This window comes from Chionomys nivalis, chromosome X (assembly GCF_950005125.1).
Source record: "Chionomys nivalis chromosome X, mChiNiv1.1, whole genome shotgun sequence".
NCBI classification, from domain to species: Eukaryota; Metazoa; Chordata; class Mammalia; order Rodentia; family Cricetidae; genus Chionomys; species Chionomys nivalis.
The window spans coordinates 68,943,210-68,964,760 of NC_080112.1; the positions used below are offsets into that span (position 1 = coordinate 68,943,210).

Consider the following 21,551-nt stretch of genomic DNA (forward strand, 5'->3'; position numbering starts at 1 on the left):
GGCTATCTTTCCAGCCTCATGAATTTCTCACTAATATGATGAAATGAGAAATATGAATATTAGAGAGTTATATAAAAAGTCTTCACTTACTGATATGATTCTGTAGCTAGTAAACACAAGATATCTAATTGAAAAGATACTGTAACTATAAATCACCAAGGTGGCTAGGCCATGTGTGTCCATTTCTTTTCATGCGAGTACAGTATCAGCAAATCTTCTATTCAAACAACATTTGTGAGTTAAATTTGTTGAAAAACTCAGCTGGAAACAGTTTTTATAGGCATCTAAATCCTTTAAGGCCATTTCAGAGTCATGTATACCTTGAGATCGTGACCCAGAATATCAATTTGTATTAGATAAAAAGACTTAGTTATTTGAGCTCCCTGAATACTTAAGTTTAAGATGAATGAAGTTTATATAGTAATATAATTTTCCAATGTGATGAGTTTGTATTTATTTAGTGTCCAAAGACTATCTTATCCATTTTCTTTATGTTATCTTGTGTCATCCTTATAACAACTCTGTGAAGTAAATGATACAAGAGTGGCTGCATTCACTCAGAGAGATGCAACATTTCTTCAGTATCACGGGCAATTGGGAAGGAGAAGAGCTTCAACCTGACTGTAATTCTGTGCCTTCAAAGATCATGCCTTTTCCACCATTGGTTTCCATCTACGCACACAATCTTCCCTCCAAGTATTTCCTGGAACAGGATTCTGTTAGGTGAAATATGGTGAGAATGGTCCCTCCTAAGTTTCTAAAGCAGATCTACTTGGAAAATGTGGAGTGGTCAATAATGAAAACAGAGAAGGTATGACAAATGCAATGTCGAAGGGTAACTAGGCTGCTGTGCTTCATCGGGGGAAAAGTTAATTGGTTCTTTCTAAACCGGAATACTGAGCAATACCTCCACTCTAGGGCAGTCACTCTATGAATAGGATACACCCACACTGAACACCAGTTCTCCCCCACTCATTCCATTGTAAGAAGAAGCCAGCAAGTCTCAGGGTAAGCCTCGTCTCTGTTTAAAGTGAAACAATGTGCAGGGCAGCAAAAGAACTAGCCGTCTTGAACTGTTTTGGGACCCAGTCTAGAGCCATATTGCAGAAATGTGGTTCTCAGTGTAACCAGTCTGGAGTTTGGCTGCCCAGCACTTGTGGCTGTATTCCTCAAAGGCGAGGTTTACAGAATAACTTCTGGGAACAGCACGTGTTACCTGCCATCTGGGTTCCTTTAACCCTCTGACCCATGGATAGGTTTAACCTGTCCACAAGAAGGTAGTAGAGCTTTGATTGATTACATCATGTTCCAACAGTAGATGGTCTCTGATTACTGCACTTTGTTGGGCGAGAATATTTGGATGATGAATTGCTATTATAACCTTTAACATATTTAATGAATTAGCACATCTCAACTACTAAAGCAATCCATTTGATTCATATGCATGCAGTTCACAATAGTTTCTTGAATCTGCTTAACACTTCACACTTTCCCAAATCGTGTTTATTTCTATTGTCTCATCGAGTCATGGAACTGAAAACTTTCAGATTTTGAACCCAGATACAGAAGAGTAGTGCAATTGGCTCTCAGCGTTTGACCTAGGTCAGGGTTTCCAACCTCAGCTTGGCATTGCAGTCTCCTGAGGAGCTCTCCAACTTTTCCATGCCCACCCAGCAACAGTGATGGCATCTGAATCCTCAGGGCAGAAGGCTGTGCAGTGAGAGGTTTTGAAGCTCCTCAGGTGATTCAAATGTATTGCCAGTTTGAGAAACACGAACTGAGACGATGAGTTTAATCTAAGTTCCAGGTGACAGGGATGCATTCAAATTGCAGTGTCATGGCGGTAGTCAGAGGCATGGGCTGTGATTTGGAGAGTACCATTCTCTATAAGGGTTGAATCTTAGGACAAAATGTACTCATGAGAAAGTGTGTAGAAAGGAGAAAAACAGGAGCCTGAAGACTAACCTTTGATATTCATAGTGCTTAAGGTTTTTCTGTCTCTTAACCTAGCTTTTGGGGAAAAAAGGCCACATGATTTCATAATAAGAAAAACACACATGACTAATCAGAGGCTTTGTGGAAAGAGCTGTGCATGTATCTAAGGGGATCAATGGGCATAATTTATTTAGACTTTCAAAAAGCCTTTAACTGAAGTTCTTCAGCAAAGGTTATAATGCTTTAAGTTGTGTTGCCATGCAGCATGAAATTGGAGGAGCTATCTTATGAAGAGGGCTTTAAAGGCAGGGATAATCGGTAGGAATGAATGCCTGTCTTGCTAGATTGGGACACATAAACAGTATAGTTTTGTAATCCCTTTCTGGTTTTATTTAACATTTTTAAATACAGATTGGGTAAAAGACTGCAGTAAAATCTTTAACAAACTTATTCAGAGCTCTGCCACTTATTGCTGTGTGACCCCTGGAAAGTCTCTTAACCTCTCTTGTTCTATTTCCTCATCTGTAAAATAATGGAATTGGACAAAAAAAGTCCTCTAGAAACTCTATAGATTAGCTTATCTTAGCTCCTCTCTACAATGAAAGCAACACACAATCAGCTTCTGTAGTTGATTAGAGCAGTGTTAGGGAGTGACTATCACAGGGTCAAGGAAGAGAGAAAGCATTTTTTATACAGAATTATTCACTATATGAAATTCATTGTAACAAGACTGGCAAGGCACTCTTTCTGCCAGCCATCTGCTAGAACATAAAAATAGCTTTGTTATACAGGACTGTCCTGTATAATTGAATTTAATGTGTACCACTGATTTCTTTAACAATAAATTTATAAATCTCTTATATAGCATTTTTTAGCTGAGGCTTATGAAACTTTAGAGGAAAAAGTTATCTAGTGCACATCTACATTTAAGAAAATTACAGCTAGGTGAAGTGATTCACCCAAGTTCAGAGAACCAAAACAAGATTATAGAGCTGTATCTCTGAACAACTTGTTCGCCTCTCCTTCCTTCTCCCTATACTTAGTTCCAAAGCAAAAGAAATGTGGTTTTAGAAAAAGTTGAGTCCTCAGGCCAGATTTCTTTGAGGCTATTTTAACCACCCCTTTTAGCTAGGTATGTGGTTTGATAATGACAAATAAAAGTGAAGATTATAGTTATCTACAAGTGCTTAGATGTTTTATATAATAAGCATTATCTCACCATTTCTTTGGAGATATATGCCATTTTTGAGAATTTCCTACATGCAAACTGTATTACATCATTTCCATGCCTCCCTCTCTCACTTCTAACTCCTCATGTGTCCCCCAACTTCCTCTCCAAGTCATGACCCTTTATTCTTTAATTACTTAGCATAATTATACATATATGTGTATAATCCGCTGGGTCCATTCAGTGTTGTGAATATGTGTGTATGTATTTAAGACTGATCACTTAGTGGATAACCTCATGGATGGGAGTGTCCCTGGAGAAGACTGATTCTCCCTCTCTCAGTAGCCATTAATTGTCTGTACCTCTTTCTCTAGAGTTGGAGCCTTGTGAGATTCTGCCCATCCATATTGGCATTCCAATCGCCATTGTCATTATTCAGGCCTTGTTTAGACGATAATACTGTTGAGATTTCATGGGTGCAGCTTCGCTGTCATATACAGAAGACACAATCTCAAAGCCCTCATATGATTCCTCTCTCTTACAATCTTACTGCCCCTTCCACAATGTTCCCTGAACCTTAGGTATCGGGATTGTGTTTGTAGATGTATCATTTGAGATTAGACACCCTGTGGTCTGTTGCCTTCTACATTTTGACCAGGTGTGGGTTCCTGTAGTTGTTTCCATCTGCTTCAAAAAGAAACTTCTTTGGTGAGGGATGAAAACTATGCTTAACTGTGGGTATAAGTAATTAGAATGCAGTTAGAAATTATACTGGTTTAAGAAAATGGAAGTAGTAGATTCTCCCCTAGGATCCATGACTTCGCCAACCACAGGTAGTTAGCTAGGTTTACATTACCAGGCATGAACTCCCACATATTGAGTGAACCTTAAGTTTGGTTTTATTTGACCATTGGTTATATTTAACCACTTATATTTGGTTACCCCCAAAATATAAGTGTCACTGTTGGGAATATGTTGTTGAGATAATCATTGCTGTAGTTCATAGGCTTTGTATAGATATTACTGTCATTGATTTTTTTTAAGTATAACTGATACAGAGAGATAAAGTAACTTGTCTAATGTCATATAGGTATTGAATGTTAGAGCTAGAATTCAAGCCTTGTTCAGAAATAATAACAAGGCTCATGATCTTTCTACAACCCCAATATTCCCAAAGAGTATAAGCAAGAGTATTAACTTAACAAAAGATAGATAATTCTTGGGAAAGGTTCCTCGGCCGAATAAATTTGATAAATGCTACATTTTATGTTGTCTCTATAGAGTCCCCTTTCCCACTACTGTATTTATTGAAAGATTTGAGAAGTCTTCAGTTGAAAAAAATCTATTTTACTTGAATGTTGTGTTTCTTAAACTCTTTTGAACCAGCCATTTTTCCAAAGAACATCTGTTAATATCACACAGCTCCCTCATATTCCATATAATGGAGGACGGCAAAAGTATAGAACTTAGGAGATAAAGACAGGAGGAACAGAGTTTCAAGGTCAGCCTCAACTGAGTGAGACCCTGTTGACCACTTTTCAAGATGCCAAAGAAGGCGGATACATTACCAACTCAATAAAGTGCTTATTGTGCAAACATGAGGTCTTGAGTTTGAATCCCTAGCACCTACATAAAATCTGGGTATGGTAGTACAGTGATTGCAATTTCAGTGCTAGAGAGTGGTGACAAGATCCCTGGACCTTACTGGCCACTAGCCTAAGACATTCAGCAAGCCCCAGGCACCAGTGGGAGACCCTGTGTCAAGAAGCAAAATGAGCCAAAGATGATTCAGCAAGTAAACACACATATCACTTAGCTGACAGCCTGAGTTAGATCCCTGGGACCCATGTGGTGTAAGGAGACGACAGGTACCTACAAATTATCTTCTCACCTCCACACACACACACACACACACACACACACACACGGTATGGAACACATGGCCCCATGCTTATACAAGCTGTACCTCACACACAGAGAAACATAAGCAACAAATAAATATAATAAAAAAGGAAAAACATGATGGACAGCTCCTCAGGAATGACCCTAAGGTTGACCTCTACATATCCCCACACATATTGGCAGATACGTGTGCATGCATGTGCACTCACATATATTCAAGCATGCACACACCACAAATATTTAAGGCTGTACTACACTGTCCTACTTCTCAAATCATCGTTATAGATTATTTCCTGGACCTAGATTTTTTTTTTCATCTTAACCACTTATGACCGAAGACTCAATGCTGCACCATGTTTCCTTAGCAGGTGCACATGCTTGTCACTTTGGGCACACCTTTGATAACATGAACAAACCTATCTCTTACGGATTTTGAAGGAACTATTAAGCTTCTGAACTGTCAGCAGTTAGTGGGTCTGGTTTACTGTTACCTTAACCACAGTAATATTTTTGAGTCTTTCCAAAACCAAGACAGAAGTGAGCCAGAAAATTTCATAGCTGCTCATAACTTCAGTCATGTTTGTGGAGCCTGAAACCCAGAGGTGGGCCTCTGCTCTAAAGCGTAGAAATGAAATTGTTGCATAAAGAATGCAAAGCTCACATCAGAAATACTTGAGATTGGTGTGGATGGAGTAGGGTGGGATCAGCTTGCACAGCCCTACCTTTTCTGGTCTGTTTCCTCATGCTCACAGCAGATGGTGGAATCAAAATCTGAGTTCTGCACATGGGCATTCCATGTGGTTTTCATTCAGAATCTCACTCTTCTTTGAAGCTAATGGCTTCCATCTTCTACAAATGTATTGGGCTTGCCACACTGATTTGTGCTTTCTCTGTTTATAATTCTAATGGTATAAAGTAGAATAGTAAAGAAACTCTTAAGATTCCAAGATTTGAAGACATAAACTTGTTTGATTGGTGTTCCATTTGCTTGGGGTTTGTGGCACTGGGGATTTAGCCTAGGCTAGCAGTCTATCACTGAACTATATACTCAGTCCCTCACCCCTCACTTTCAAATAAAAATATCTAGTTCTACACCTGCTCATCTGCCATCCATTCCCTTTTCTTCCCTCTTAGCTCTTTACCAACTGGTATGGAGAAAATTTTGGTCATGAGTAGTCCCTGCTACATAAAGAGTAGAAGACATGAATATATACTACCTGCACCACCAACAAACAATAAAATGAACATTTATCGAGTATTTGTTCAACGTACATCACTTTCAATTCTTTGCATTGAAAATTCTCTATAAATTGATACAATTATGCAAATTATACAAATGGGCAATTTGGGAAATAATTTGTCAATATATTTGATAAGGATGATTCAATAATGGAAGGTGCAGTAAGTTAGAGTCTGAAAAATCTTGGTTTACATCCATAATTACCTCCTCCTTCAGCCAAAAGTAGATATACTTTTCAGCCTGCATTCTTTCACTTAATGATATGAATTTAAATTTCCTCTGAATCTATATGTGGCTTGAAAGCCCATTTCTTCTTATTGCTGAGCAATATTTCATTGTATGGCGATAGCACATCTTGTTTACGCAATCATTTGTTGAATAACAGCTGCTTACCGTTTGGGTCAATAATGAATAATGTTAATAAAGGGCATCTTTATTCAAGTTGTGTGATTGCACATTTCTAGATCCTTTGAGTAAATGTTTAGGAATGTGATTTCTGAGTTAATTCCTACAGAATTGTCTAACTGGTTTCCCAAATGTGCCACATTGCACTCCCCCCGGCAGTGAACTGGCAGATTGTGTAACTTTATGTTCTCTCGCAGATTTGACGTCAGTGTCTTAGATTTTACCCACTTGTGTACCGCTCTCTCATCATCTTAAACTACCATTTCATCATGACAAATAATATCCTTTCTTTCCACCTTAATATCTTCTTTGCTTAAGTGTCTACTCACATCTTTTACCCATTTCTTAATTTGATTCTTTTCTAATTGTCAGGTTTTCTGTTTAGATATTTGTCTCAGTTTTCTTCTTTAGTTTCAAATATCTTTTGGATAAAAGTAGCTTATAAAAACATGTGTCATGTGTTTTCGCAAATATTTCTCTGGCTTCCTTTTGTTTTTACTTTTTGTTTTCTGTTTTTGTGTGTGTTATTTTTGTCATTGTTTTGTTTTGTTTTGTTTTTGGAGTCAAGGTTTCTCTGTGTGTCCCTGGCTGTCCTGGAACTCTTTCTGCAGACAAGGTTAGCCTTAAACTCAGAGATTTACAGTGCCTCTGCCTCCCAAGTGCATGGGCCACCGTGCCCAGCATCCACAGCTTTTTTAAAAGTTCACTTAATGATACCATTTTCTGAACAGGTTTTAATTTTAAAGAAAATCAACTTAACTTTTTTTCCTCCGGTTATACTTCTGGTTTTCTTTCTAAAAGCTCATTACCAATGCCAAGGTTGACTAGAGGTCTATTATGTTGTCTCATAAGATTTTTATAATTTTGTGTTTGAGGTTTGGATCTCTGATCCCTTTTGAGTTAATTTTGTGAAAGGCATAAAGTCTGTGTCAAGATTCATGTGTCTGCATGTAGATGCCCAATTGTTCTAGCACCTTGTATGAACCAATTATCAGTTTTCTGTTGGGTTGCCTTTTCTCCTTTGTCAAAGATCAACTGACTCTATCTTGAGGTCTATTTTTATGTTCTGTGTTCTATTTCACTAATCTGTGTCTGTTATTTCACCAATACCATGGTGGTTTGATTGCTATAGTCTTTTAGTTAATTTTGAATCAAATGGCAGGCCTCCAACTTTATTTTTATTCTGCAATATCATACTTGATATTCTATATCTGTTACCTTTCTGTATAAACTTTGGATTCAGTTTGTTTTTAAATTTTTTTATTGAGCTTTATATTTTCTTTACTCACCTCTCATCATCTCCCCTCCCCTTCTACCCTCTCCCATGGTCCCAATGCTCCCAATTTACTCAGGAGATCTTGTCTTTTTCTACTTCTCATCTAGATTAGATCCATGTATGTCTCTCTTAGGGTCCTCTTTGTTGCCTAGGTTCTCTGGGGTTGTGAATTGTAAGCTGGCTTTTCTTTGCTTTCTGTCTAAAAGCCACTTATAAGTGAATACATATGATACTTGTCTTTCTGGGTCTGGGTTACCTCGTTCAATATGATGTTTTATAAGTCAATCCATTTGCCCACAAATTTCAAGATGTCATTTTTTTCTGCTGTAAATGTACCACATTTTCCTTATCCATTCTTCAGTCAAGGGGCATTTAAGGTTGTTTTCGGGTCCTGGCTATGACAAATAATGCTGCTATGAACATAGTCGAGCATGTCCTTGTGGTATGATTGAGCATCCTTTGAGTATATACCCAAAACTGGTATAGCTGAGTCTTGAGATAGGTTGTTTCATAATTTTCTGAGAAATCGCCATACAGATATCCAAAGGGGCTGTACCAGTTTGCACCCCCACCAGCAATGCAGGAGTATTCCCTTTACCCCATATCCTCTCCAGTATAAGTTGTCATGTTTTTGATCTTGACCATTCTTACAGGTGTAAGATGGAATGTCAGAGTTGTTTTGATTTGCATTTCTCTGATGACTAAGGATGTTGAGCATTTCCTTAAGTGTCTTTCAGCCATTTTAGATTCCTCTCTTGAGAGTTCTCTGTTTAGGTCTGTACCCCATCTTTTATTGGATTATTTGTTCTTTTGATGACCAATTTCTTGAGTTCTTTGTACATTTTGGAGATCGGCCCTCTGTGGGGTTGGTGAAGGTTCTGTAGGCTGCTTTTTTGTCTTGTTGACCATGTCCTTTGCTTTACAAAAGCTTCTCAGCTGCTGGATTTTATTTAAGATGTTTCCTACATCTATTGATATTACTGGTTTTCCTCTTTAGCTTACTATATAAGATAGATTGAATTGACTAATTTCTAAGTTAATCTAGCCTTACATATAAGGAATAAATCTTCCTGGTTGTTGTCTCATTCCATTTTCTCTTATTGCAATAAAATGTCTAGAGCTAGAAAATTTATTTTAAGAATGTATAGTTAGTTCGTTTGTTTTTGAGTTAACATTGGCATGTGTACTAGGGGTTTGTTTTTGTCAACTTGACACAAGCTGGAGTCACCTGGAAAGAGAGTATCCCACAAGCCTGTAAACATGGTTCCTGCCTCTTCTCCTTCTTGAATTTTCTCAGTGATGGATTGTGATTGGGAGGTGTAAGCCAAATAAACCCTTTTCTCCTTGAGCTATTTTTGGTCAGTGTTTTAACACAGCAACAAAGAAACAAATGAGAATAGTAATCAGTGCCAGAGAGTAGGCTCTTGCCATGATGGACCTCACCATGTGGCTTATATGCCTCGGAATGCTTTGTGGGAGGAAGGAGGAGAAGTTTGGAACTTTAGGCTAGAAAAACCATTGAATGAACTGTCCTGGGAATTTGGAAGATACTGTTAGGAGAAATGCAGGTGATGGAGGTCTGACTTGTGAAGTTTCAAAGACTCTTAACTGGGTTGTTCTTGTGTTATTTTGGATTAAGAAACCATGGAAGTAAAACATTTGTATAACTGGGAATGAGGTCTGTATCTCAGACCCCGCACACACACACACAGAGAGAGAGAGAGAGAGAGAGAGAGAGAGAGAGAGAGAGAGAGAGAGAGAGAGAGAGGGAGAGGGAGAGGGAGAGGGAGAGGGAGAGGGAGAGAGAGAACTCCGAATGGATTTAGGATCTCAATGTAACACTTGAAACTCTGGAATTGCTAGAACTCATAGGGAGTACACAACAAGACATAAGCACAGATACAAGCTTTCTGAATAAGGCACTGATTGCTCAGAAAATAAGGATAACAACTGACAAATTGGACCTTATTAAATTAAAAAGCTTTTCCTTGCAACAGAAATGGTTAATTGAGCCAAGAGGCAGCCTGGAGAATGGGAGGAAAACCTTTGCCAGCTATAAACATGACAGAAGATTAATTTATAGAAGATACAAAGAACTCAAAACACTTAAACCTTAAGAAAACAACACAATCTATGGACTATGAAATTGAATAGAGAGTTCTCAAAAGAGGAAATAAAAAATGGCTAATAAGCACATTTAAAGGTGTTCAGCATCTCTAGCCATCACGTAAATAAATGTAAGCCAAAACCCAGTTTGAGAGTCCATCTCACCCCAGTCATTGTGTCTTTAAGAAGCAAACAAGGGACAACAAATGCTGGTAGCAATGTGGGGAAGATTGGTGGTGGGGTGTGAACATGTACAGTCGCTGTGGAAATCAGTGTGTATTCTCCTCAGAAAGCTAAAAATGAATCTTCCGCATGACCCAGCTATACTATTGTTGGGTGTATGCCCAAAGGATTTTGTGACAGCAATACCTGCACATCTGTCTATGTTCATTCATGACTTCTTCATAATAGCTAGAAAAAAAAATCAGCCTCAGCCTTGTGCTGGCTGTTTTTTTTGTTTGTTTGTTTGTTTGTTTTGTTTTGTTTTGGCTTGACACAAGTGAGAGCTACTTGGAGAAAGGAAACCTCAAATGAGAAAATGCACCCAACTAGATTGGGTGGACCCATTCTATGACAGGGTGTCACTACTCCTGAGCAAATTGTCCTGAGTTGTAGAAGAAAGAAGACTAAGCAAGCCATGAACACCAAGCCAGTAAGCATTCTCTATGACTTCTGCTTCAGTTCCTGCCTCCAGGTTCCTTCCTACCTTGAGTTCCTGCCCTGACTTCCCTAAGGGATGAACTGGTATGACCTTAGGTTGTAAGCTGAAATAAGCCTTTTCCTCCCGAGCTGCTTTTATTGTAGTGTTCTATTACAGGAATAGAAACCCCAAATAAGACTTATGTCCATCAACTGATAAAGGCATAATGAAAATTTATGATACAGTTTCACAATGGAATTTTCCATTCAATACTAAAAAATGAAATTATGAATATTTTAGGAAAATTGATGGAACTGGAAAAATACACTGAGGAAAAGACCTAGAAAGATAAATACTGCATGTTCCCTCCTATATGTAGATCATAATTTCAGAATTTTAGGTTTTGTGTTTAACTTAGAAGTCTACAGGGAACAGGGGTTATATAAGGGTCTGGATTGGGAAAAGAGGCCTGAATGGGAAAAACGGTAGAACTCTTGTGAATTGAAAGTACAGGGAGAAAGACTAATAAGGTAGTAATGTTTAAATAGGAAGGAGCCGACAAAGGACAGGAGGAGACAGAGACAGAGAGTTAAGCAAAACTAAGGATGGAAGAAGATCTATGAACATCTCCCTATGAGGTGATTGATGATCAAGAAGTTCTCACAGCCCTCCAAAGCAACACAGGCTATTGCCATCATTCTTGGTTTCCCACCAGAACGAGACAGGAAGACTCTGTAGCTGAAGACATCACATACCTTGGTTATATGACATAGACAAATGAAGCTAGACCTTAACTGGAAACTCCCTCCCTATTGGCTAGCATATATTGTGCCAGAAGATGCAATGTAAGATGCTAGGGGAGAAAACTCGCCAATACAAAACTCATCAACACTTTCACCTAGATACAGATCTCGTGTCCTATCATACCACTTACCCGCCAAGACGTGTCCATTGGTGCAACAGTTGATGAGTATTATGAGGGCAACTAAGCACTCTGTGGTAAATTTGAGACCTGCTCCACAGAAGAATTCATGCCTGATGCTCTAAACCTTGTTTTTTTTTTTTAAAAAAAAAAGACTCTTGGAGTTTTCTAATATTGTTTTGCTAAATGAACATGGCAGCAAACCACTTTCTAAATATTTGTATTTATATTTATACCCATATACACAGGGTATTCTCAGCCCTAGGGAAACTTCTTTTTATATAAATAGCAGTGAGAGACGACTCATAGCTGAGAATAAGTAACTGTTGAGTACTCAGGCCTAAACAATAGCACCGCTTCTAAAGCTCAGGGAACATCATGACTGAGGTGTAGAAAGAATCTAAGAACCAGATGATAGGCAGAAGGTTTGTAAAATGCTAGCTTCTGGACATGATCCCATTATTGCAGTTATGAGCTCAGAGCAGCTACAGTTGTCTGCACTGGACCTGCACAAACCGGAGTCTGTGAGCAATCCGTCATAAGGGAGAGAAGTGCGTATGGCTCACTGGCCCCTGAAAAGCTACCAGCTATTTACAGAGGTTAAGGAAGGGAGTCCTTGTCTCCAACTGTGTAGCCGTTGGTGAGCCCACTGTGCCCAGGTGGATAGTTCGATATCCACCGTCACATGGACAACCCTGGCTATTGCTTGCTTCGTGAATCCATAAGCCATAACTATGGAATATATATTTCCTATTATTATTTTGAACAAAACTGTTATCTACTAAATTTAGAATAAAAGATAAAGTGTTTTAAGTTATATTACTTCCTGAAATTTATTATTTTTAGTTTTAAAAATAAAATTTAACTGCATATTTCCCCTTTCCCTTTCTTCCCTCTTTCCCCTCCCTGTTCCTCCTTACCTTGCTTCCTTCCAAAATCATGGCATTTTTCTTTGTTACATATATAAATACTTAAATAAGTCAGTGCGAGCTGTTGAGTCCATTTAGTGTTACGTGTGTGTATATGACTTCAAGGCTGACCACTTGGTCTTGGATAACCAATTAAGGGGCTCATCCCTGGGAAGGACTATTTCTCCCCCTCCATAGTTGTTACTTGCCTGTGTTTCTTTGTCTGGGTGAGGCCTATGAGATTTCCCCTTTCCATATTAGCATGACTATTTGTCTTGTACTTCTTTAGAGCTCATTTCTTTATCTTCCTTTATCTCTTCTCTAACTCACTTCCCTTCTTTATGTAGATCCAAATTTCTGACCTGTGTCATATATTCCTTCTCTGTTAACTTTTGTCCCAAGGTATATCTACTGGCAAAAAAAGTTCCTCAATGTTTGTGTTTTAAAGAAGAATTTCATGGGATACAGAATTCCAGTGTGTTTGTTTTACTTCATTGATCCTGGGTCTCGAATAAAGATGAAGTATGTAGTGTTCCCTGGTAGAGCAGATGAGGAATCAGAAAGAAACTCACTTTCTTTATGATCATTCTGTGGTTGGTTTAGAACTAGAATCTCATTGGGGCGTGCTAACCCTGATTCTATCATAAGGTATTCTTTTCCTAGTGGCCGAAAAGCAGACTGTGTGAGCATGTCGATCAAAGCCTGCTCATCTCAACTTTACTCTTATCAAAGCAGTCCGAACTACTTCACAGCTATCTGCCCCACTCTGATATATCTGCGGGGTTGTGCATCTAGAAAGTATGACCATTACAAATAAGGGGAATTTGAAGTATATAGAAATGTTGCTTCTTATCATGAAACCCATATGTGACAGCAGTAATACTTCCAATTAGGTAAGAATAAGTTTCTGAAGCATATTAAGAAAACAGAATTGAGAAGGAGCTATTGGTTCGGTCTCTCTTACTTAGTGCTTCCAGTATGAGACAGCTCTAGCTCCCTAGCATGGCCTTGAAGAGAATGGAGTGGATGTGACCGTTATAGGGGCTGGGCTTAGAGGCCCATGTTGGAATTCATAAGAATGATTTATTGGCCATAATGAGTGATGTTAGAACAAAAAGGAATCCTTATATTGTTGAGATGATGTACTCCTTAGTGCTTTGGGAAATGTGATATAATCTAATAACAATCTCATCTATACTTTTGTGTCCCCCACAAGGGATATGACAAATTGCTTACTAAGCAGTTCTATGGGAGCCCTTCTGTGACCAGAAAAGAAGTAGAAGAAAGGATTTTAAGGACCTTTTTTATAGTACATTATATTTATTATAATTTTTAATTATATTAAAACTCAAAACAACATAAATGCCCTTCAAAGATGATTAATTAAATGCTTCAATATTGAAAACAGTGTAACTAGGAAGAATGACAGGGGACAAGACACAGGGTACTGAAAATCGTGAATGTGATAAATTATATCATTGCATAGAAGAAAATGGTGAAATGACACCACTGTGTCTAATTAACATATGCTAATAAACTAAAGAATCAGTTGAAAGTAAATTTAAAAAATATTAACAAACATAATATAGAAATACAATTATTTAGATAGAAAAAGAAAAATTGAAGATGTTGCCTAGTGTGTTCAAGTCCTTGGTTTTGATCAACAGCACTGCAAAAACAGGCAAATACTTTTCATACAAAGAGAACAAGAAACAATATTTTAATTTGATCACATTAAATAAAAATTTATATTAATATGCCTACAAGCTTTCTAAATAAGCATAAAAAGTTAAGCATGCTTATTAATGGACACTATATTTCTCTCATCCTTGTTTTAGTCTTTGTCTTCTATCCTTTTTATTTTTATTTTATTGATTTTTATTGAGCTCTACATTTTTCTCTGATCCCCTCCCCTTCAACCCTCCCCCAAGGTTCCCATGCTCCCAATTTGCTCAGGAGATCTTGTCTTTTTCTAATTCCCATGTAGATTAGATCTATGTATGTCTCTCTCTTAGTGTCCTCATTGTTGACTAAGTTTTCTGGTATTGTGATTTGTAGGCTGATTTTATTTGCTGTATGTTTAAAAACCACCTATGAGTGAGTACATGTGATAATTGTCTTTCTGGGTCTGAATTACCTCACTAAAATAATATTTTCTAGCTTTGTCCATTTTCCTGCAAAATTCAAGATGTCGTTATTTTTTTCTGCTGTGTAGTACTCCATTGTGTAAATGTACCACATTTTCCTTATCCATTCTTCAGTTGAAGGGCATTTAGGTTGTTTCCAGGTTCTGGCTATGACAAACAATGCTGCTATGAACATAGTTGAGCACATGTCCTTGTGGCACGATTGAGCATCCTTTGGATATTTACCCAAAAGTAGTATTACTGGGTCTTGTCTCTAATCCTTTTTATGTGTGTTTTACATGTAACAAGAATGTCTGCTATAAAAAATGAAAACCTTTTTTTAATTTTAAAATATTTTCATTTTAATATGTTTTTTTATTGATTCTTTGAGAATTTCATGCAGGCGTGCATGCAATATACTTTGATCCTATTTACTCCCACTTCTTCCCTTAACTCAGCCCAACCCCTGGCAGCTTCCTGTCCCTCCTTTTTTCATTTTACTGTATATTTTATTTACTTTTATTAGTTCTTTGAGAATTTTGTACAATGTGTTTTGTTAATATTCTCCCAACTCCTTCCAGATCCACCCTCTTTCTCTACCCAACCAATTCTGTGTCTTTTTTTAATGCATCAAGTACAATTTGTGCTGTCCAAATACTCTTCTTGTATGGCCTTCCACTGGAGCATGGTCAAGCAGCAGGTGCCACACCCTTAAAGAAAACTGACTCTCGCTCTCCCAGCAGCTGTCAGTTGCCAACAACTGCCTAGCTAGGGGTGTGACTTCATATACAGCTCCCCATTCCCTGTTGGGATTTTATCTGGACTGAGCTTCTGAGGGTCTTGTGCATGCTGTCCCAACTGCTGTGATCTCATATGTGCAATTTCCCCACTGTCTCCAGAAAACAGTTTCCTTGTATTTCCCCACCACGTCTGGCCCTTAAAGTCTTTCTGGCCCCTCTTTTTCCACAATGCTCCCTGAGTCTTGGGATCAGCAGTGTGATATAGATTTCTCATTTAGGGTTGAACACTCTGCAGACTCATTCCCTGCACCTTGAGCAGTCTGGCCTCGGTGTTAATTACTATCTACTACAAAAAGAAACTTCTCTGATGTGGGTTGAGAGAAGCATTAATCTATGGGTATAAACTGCAAGACAGAGTCAGTTTAATACTTATGCACATTTAGCAGATTAATAGTAGTAGGCTCTCCTCTGGGGCCTGCGACCTCTTTAGACACAATTTCTTGGTCTGGATAATGGTGCCGGGTATAGGTTTCATCTTGGGAGTGGGCCTTAAGTTCAATCAACAAGTGATTGGTTACTTTCATGACATTCATACCATAATTGTACCAAATGGACATGTCTTGCCAGGCTGGTTTGTAACTCTCAGTGTTGACAGCTGGGGTAAGATTGAGGATTACTTTTCTGGTAATGGCATGCATCACACCTTCTAGACTATAAAAGCTAACCAGTAGGCATGAAGTTTCCAGGTATTAGCTTGATTTCTACATGTTCTATGACTCAAATATGTGGTCCCTTCAGCAAAAGGGTCTTATCATAAAGTTCTGAAAGGTAGCCTAGAGTCTGTAATGTTCAGGGGTGGGGTGTCTAAAGGACCTCACTAGCCAACAACTCCAGAAGAGGTAACTCATTCTTGGCATTGAACTTTTTATTTGTTAGCCTATGGAATCTAGTAGGGTCATTTTGCCATGTAATAGCATAACTCTAAACTATGTATGTATGTGTGTGTTGTGTGTGTTGTGTGTGTCTGCATGTGTGTATGAATGAATATTTCAGGAACTTTCTACTATAGTAAGTTTCCATATGACACTTTGAAAGGGTCTTTAGTGTTAATTACCTTTTCCCATACTCCCTTATTCCCATTATCCCATGCTCCCATTATGCCCCTTTACCCCATTATACCACGGTATTCTATCCCCCTCCCTTGAAAACCCCACTTTCGTGGCCCCTAATTCCCTAACCTTTATGGATATTCTAAATGAAACACACATATCTGAAGATCCAAAACTAATATCCATTGTAGGGGCACACACCTTTAATCCTGCCACTCTGAGTTCAAGGCTAAGCAGGCCTTCAGAGCAAGTTCCAGACCAACCAAGGTTACATAGAGACATTCTGTGTCAAAAACAAAAGGAAGAAAACAATAACAACAACAACTAACATCCATAAATGAAAGCACATGACATTTGCTGTTCTAGATCTGAGTTACCTCACTCAGAATGTTCGTTTACTTGTAAATTTCATCATTTTGTTTTTCTTAACAGCTGAATAGTACCTTATATAAATGTACCACATTTTCATTCTCCATTCATCAGCGGATGGACACCTAGGTTGTTTACATGTCTTGGCTAATCCACTGAGTCTAATTTGTGCTTGCCCATATACTTATGGGTGTGGGACCATCCACTGGGACAAAGTAGAGCAGGGGTCATGTCCTTAAAGAAAACTGACTCCCCCCTATACATCCATGCTGCCTTCTTTCCTGGTTTGATATTCTCCAAGTGTTGCCTGGGCAGCCCCAGCTGCTGAGTTCATGAGTACAGCTACAGTGTCATGTCCAAAAGACACACTCCTCTTCCATGATTGACACTGAGGGTTATGGGCTGGAGGAAATAGGTCAGGTAGCTGTCTTAGTTTGTGTTACTGTTGCTGTGATGAAACACCATAACCAAAAGCAAGATGGAAAGGAAAGGGTTTATTTGGCTTACACTTCCACATCACAGTTCATTATCAAAGAATGGACAGGAGGCAAGAGCTGATACAGAGGCCACGGGGTGGGGGTATGTGCTGCTTACTGGCTTGCTCCTCATGGCTTGCTCAGCCTGCTTTCTTATAGAGCCCAGGACCACAAGCCCAGGGATGGCATCATCCACATGGGCTGGGCCCTCCCCCATCAATCACTAATTAAGAAAATACCCTACAGACTTGCCTTCAGCCCAGCCTTACAGAGGCATTTTGTCAATTGAGACTCCCTCCTCTCAGATGACTACAGCTTATAACGAGTTGACATAAAACTGACCATTACAATACTTTATGGCTGAGCGTTCCACTAACACTCTGCGCTTTGACCACTTGTGAGTTTCTGCATGAACCACCATCTACTACACACTTCTCTGGTGAGGTCTGGGAACTGCACTACTAATCTCTGTGGAAAGAGATAGCAATTTAGAGAGCAGTGTGATTCTGTGTCCCTTTAGTAAAACAAATGGTAGCAGTAGATCCTGAAGCCTGCCAGCTCCCCAATCAGAGATTCTTTTGTCAGATTTATAGTAGAAATAATTTTTTAATTCCCTTTCCCAAGTCAGATGTAATGTGGAATGACTGTAAGTCCAAACAAGAAAACTGCTCTGAGTTCTGAGTTCAAGGCCAGTCTGGGACACAAGTGAATTCCAAGCTAGACAGGGCTGCATAGAAAGACCCTCTTTCCATAAACAAACAAATGAAACATGTACCCCTTTCCTTTTACCACTTGTACGTATAAGGAAAACGTCTTCCCTAGAACTTTTAGTCCTCAGCTCAACTAGCCAGCATGACTCCTGGGCTCCCCCTTACTTGGTAGTTTCCTATCCAACTTGTAAGCTCTATGATGACGGGGTTCTGGCACTATTTACCGTGCCACCTTCATAGGGATACCCAGAAAAGACCAGCTGGCCTGATTGCCTCAGAATCCGGTGAACCCCTTAACTAGCTAAAGTGGTCAGGGCTAGGCCACCTTGGCTATGAGGACAGGGCAGCTGCGGCAGCTGGCATCCCATGGCTCTTGCTTATGAGACTGGGGTGGCTGACTGGCCACTGGGGTGGCTAACTGGTGAGGCTGAGCCCTTCTGTGTAAATCCCGCCTTAAACAGCTTTCTTATTCAAGAACAAGGCCCTTCTCAGCTTAAGTTGTTGTCCCTTACTCAGTCATAGCCTTGCTTCCCTGTCAGAACCTGTATGCGTATTCTCAGGAATGCTTACTAGTGTTTTGAAAAACAACATAAAAGAACCGGGGATAGCTCATACCTGTGTCCCAGCACTCAGGAGACTGAAGCAGGCAGATTGCAGTTCAAGACCAACCTAGACTACACATTTAAACCCTAGCTCAGAAATCCAAAACACAAAGATGACAAAGGACTAGGAGGAGAAGACATGAGGAAAAGAAGGATAAGAAAAGAGAAATTCATGATCTTCAGCTGCTCCACCGAACCTGAAACATCTTCCACATAGCTCGCACAGTTCCTGCTGCTATATTCCTTTGTGAGGGCAATCTAAACACTTTGGGTTTTTTAAGGGACATACGCAGCTCTGAGGCCACACTGGAAATCCAGTTAGAAAGAGGTCAGAGACTCTATTAGCTTCCTGTGAAACCTGATCTCATAGGTGGAGATCATTCTAGACTTGTTACAAGAATCAAGCTAGGTAATCGACAGAAGCGTGATCCGTACTGTAGATTATAGAAATGCTCCTAAGGACAGCCATGGCAGGCTAACGCTGCACAGTCTTGGTCTGTGGCAGTTTGAAACAGAGCTTTAGATTCATCTGAAGAAAGAAAAAACCTGAATCCCTATGAATAAAAGTGACTGAGACCTAAACTATATCTTTCTAGGTAGTGGTTGTTACCTAACGCCACCTAACTAAATTAGAAATATCTTTGGTTTTTTGAGTTCTCTCTAGTGATTAAACTGCTTTCCTTAAAAGCAATACATAAGAAGACACTTCAGATTCCACTGCCAAAGAAACGGTTGGCATTTCCTTTAAAGCACCTGTTAAGTTATGGTAAATTGCTGTGGGAGTGTGTGTGGCCTCCACACGAATGTATTGCAGTTGCTCTGTTCTAATAACTAAGCAATTCAATCACAACAAAGAAGTGACTGGAAGGTAAGCTGCTGCTGCTCTGCTCCATCCATAAGAACACCACTTCTTCCCTCCTAGTCTCCTCCTCCGAAACATCGTGTCACGGCTTCCCCGAATGCATGACTCTGCAACCTCAGGACTCGCAGAGCTCATGAAATGCCGTCCTGAGGTTGTTGAGTTGTGCATTTCTGGGCATTTCATCTCTACGAAGGAATACCCTTTCTCTCGCTCCCAACTAAAGTGGGAAGTTGTTCATCTTAAGGGAGGAATCCTCCATGTATTTTTTGTGGTCTCAACAGCCAACAAACAGATGGGAGAAGCTTGATAGCTGGGCAATAGATACCCTGTCTAAACCTGGTGCGTGGCTATGAGGGTCCCTTAAATTTGTAGTGCCTTGAGGGTCCCCCTTAGTGACTTTTTAGAGAATAACCATTTTTTAAATTTCTACTAACTTAATCTTTCATCTTCTATTTCTAATAGGTCCTGTTAAAAACAAGAAAAAGGGTAAGTTGAGCTCCTGATTTTATTACATTGTTGTGTCTTTTTAATTAGAAGTGAATGGGATAGGATTTTGCATTAATTTCTTTAAACATTAGTTATCTATTGCTTTATTCAATCATTTATTTGAGTGTTGCACTTTATAAAGGGCAAGAATTAGTTTTTCAGTAACAAGTCTTGGAAGATAGAATGACTCTAGCAACACATGCAAGTTATCTTTGTTCGATGACGGTGACGATAATGATGACGATGATGACATGTCCCTTGTGTCCTCCCCTTTCTCTTCCATTGGGGTCAAACCTAGGGTCTTTGCCTTAAGAACATTAGGCAAAAGCTCTACCACTACACTCTATTCCAAGCCCTTATTTTTTGGTTCTTTCTTCTTGCTCCTTTTTGCATCTTTGTTTCCAGTTCATATTGATTTCCTTTCTTGCTCTGTCCACTGCTTTCTTTTTTTACCTTTCTCCCTCCTCTGTCAGCTCAGTTATCAGGCACGAATGAAGACCTAAGGCCACTTATAGAGAAAAGAAACACTACCTATAGAAAGGAATCAATACTTTGGTTCTTAGCCTAAAAGCTGTTTTTATTCAATTTCCCATATGATCAAAGATGATACCTCTTGCTTTGGGAATTCAATATCATTTTCTCTGTGATGAAGAAAAAGAGAAAAATTCTATGCTGCTGTGTCACTCTGTTCCTTTCATGTTTATAAAGCAGATAGACGCTAGTTGGAGTGATTCACTGTGCTGTCCTAGGTTTCGTAAGTCCACTGCACCTAACAGGGAAGTCGCCAGGAGTACATGGAGTGCTTGCTTGCCTGCCTGAAAAAGAGAATCCAAAGAGAAATCAGGTTGTAGGGATTAGGCAAATAAAACCACTCCTTTGCACTAAAAGAACCAACTATAAAATCATTTTATGCACCTGTTTGTTTCTAGGTTCTGACATGAAAGGACGACAGGGATAATGTAAAACTAGCAAGTTTCCCCTTAAAAATTCTTCTTTTTCTCCCTGTCTGTATAATACTAGAAATGTGTAACCCAAGGCTTTAGGTGTGCTGCTCAGATGCTCTATTATTGGATTACATCACTAGCCCTCTTTTACTTTCTTTGAGAGAGACACGATCTCACTTAGTTGTTCAGGCTGGCCTTGAACTCACTCGGTAGCCCAGGCTGACCTTAAGCTTAGTGATCTGCATGACTAGGTCTCCCAAGTAGCTTGGATTGTGGACCTTACAACTCTTTACCAGGGCTGTAAGGTAGCTCAGCTATTAAGAGCACCCATTGCTCTTAGAGAGGACTTGGCTGTGGTCCCCAGTTTCTGCAAGATGGCTCACAACTTTCTGTAATTCCGGTTCCAGGGGATTATTATAATGCCTTCCTCTGGTCTCCTCAGGCACCAGGCATGCATGCAGTCTACACACACACACACACATACAGCAAAACACATAAAATAAAATAGTTAAATGTCAAAAGGCTCTTTAAGTGATTTTGTCTGTTTAGATTTAAGGAGCATTCTGGAGCATTTGCAAGTGCCTGAAACGGCTAGCTGCAGGGGTAGCAGAGCAACCCTCCGAGC

At 39.3% G+C, this 21,551-nt stretch overlaps 1 protein-coding gene across 2 annotated transcripts in view; it reads left to right on the top strand.

The window, feature by feature from the left end:
* Eda (ectodysplasin A) overlaps nt 1–21,551 on the top strand; it is a 398,134-nt gene that overhangs the window by 361,825 nt on the left and 14,758 nt on the right. For both annotated transcript variants that reach the window (XM_057760446.1, XM_057760447.1), the window contains exon 3: nt 19,959–19,982. In XM_057760446.1, the coding sequence (XP_057616429.1) occupies nt 19,959–19,982 (24 nt within the window). The remainder of the gene's footprint in view (nt 1–19,958; nt 19,983–21,551) is intronic.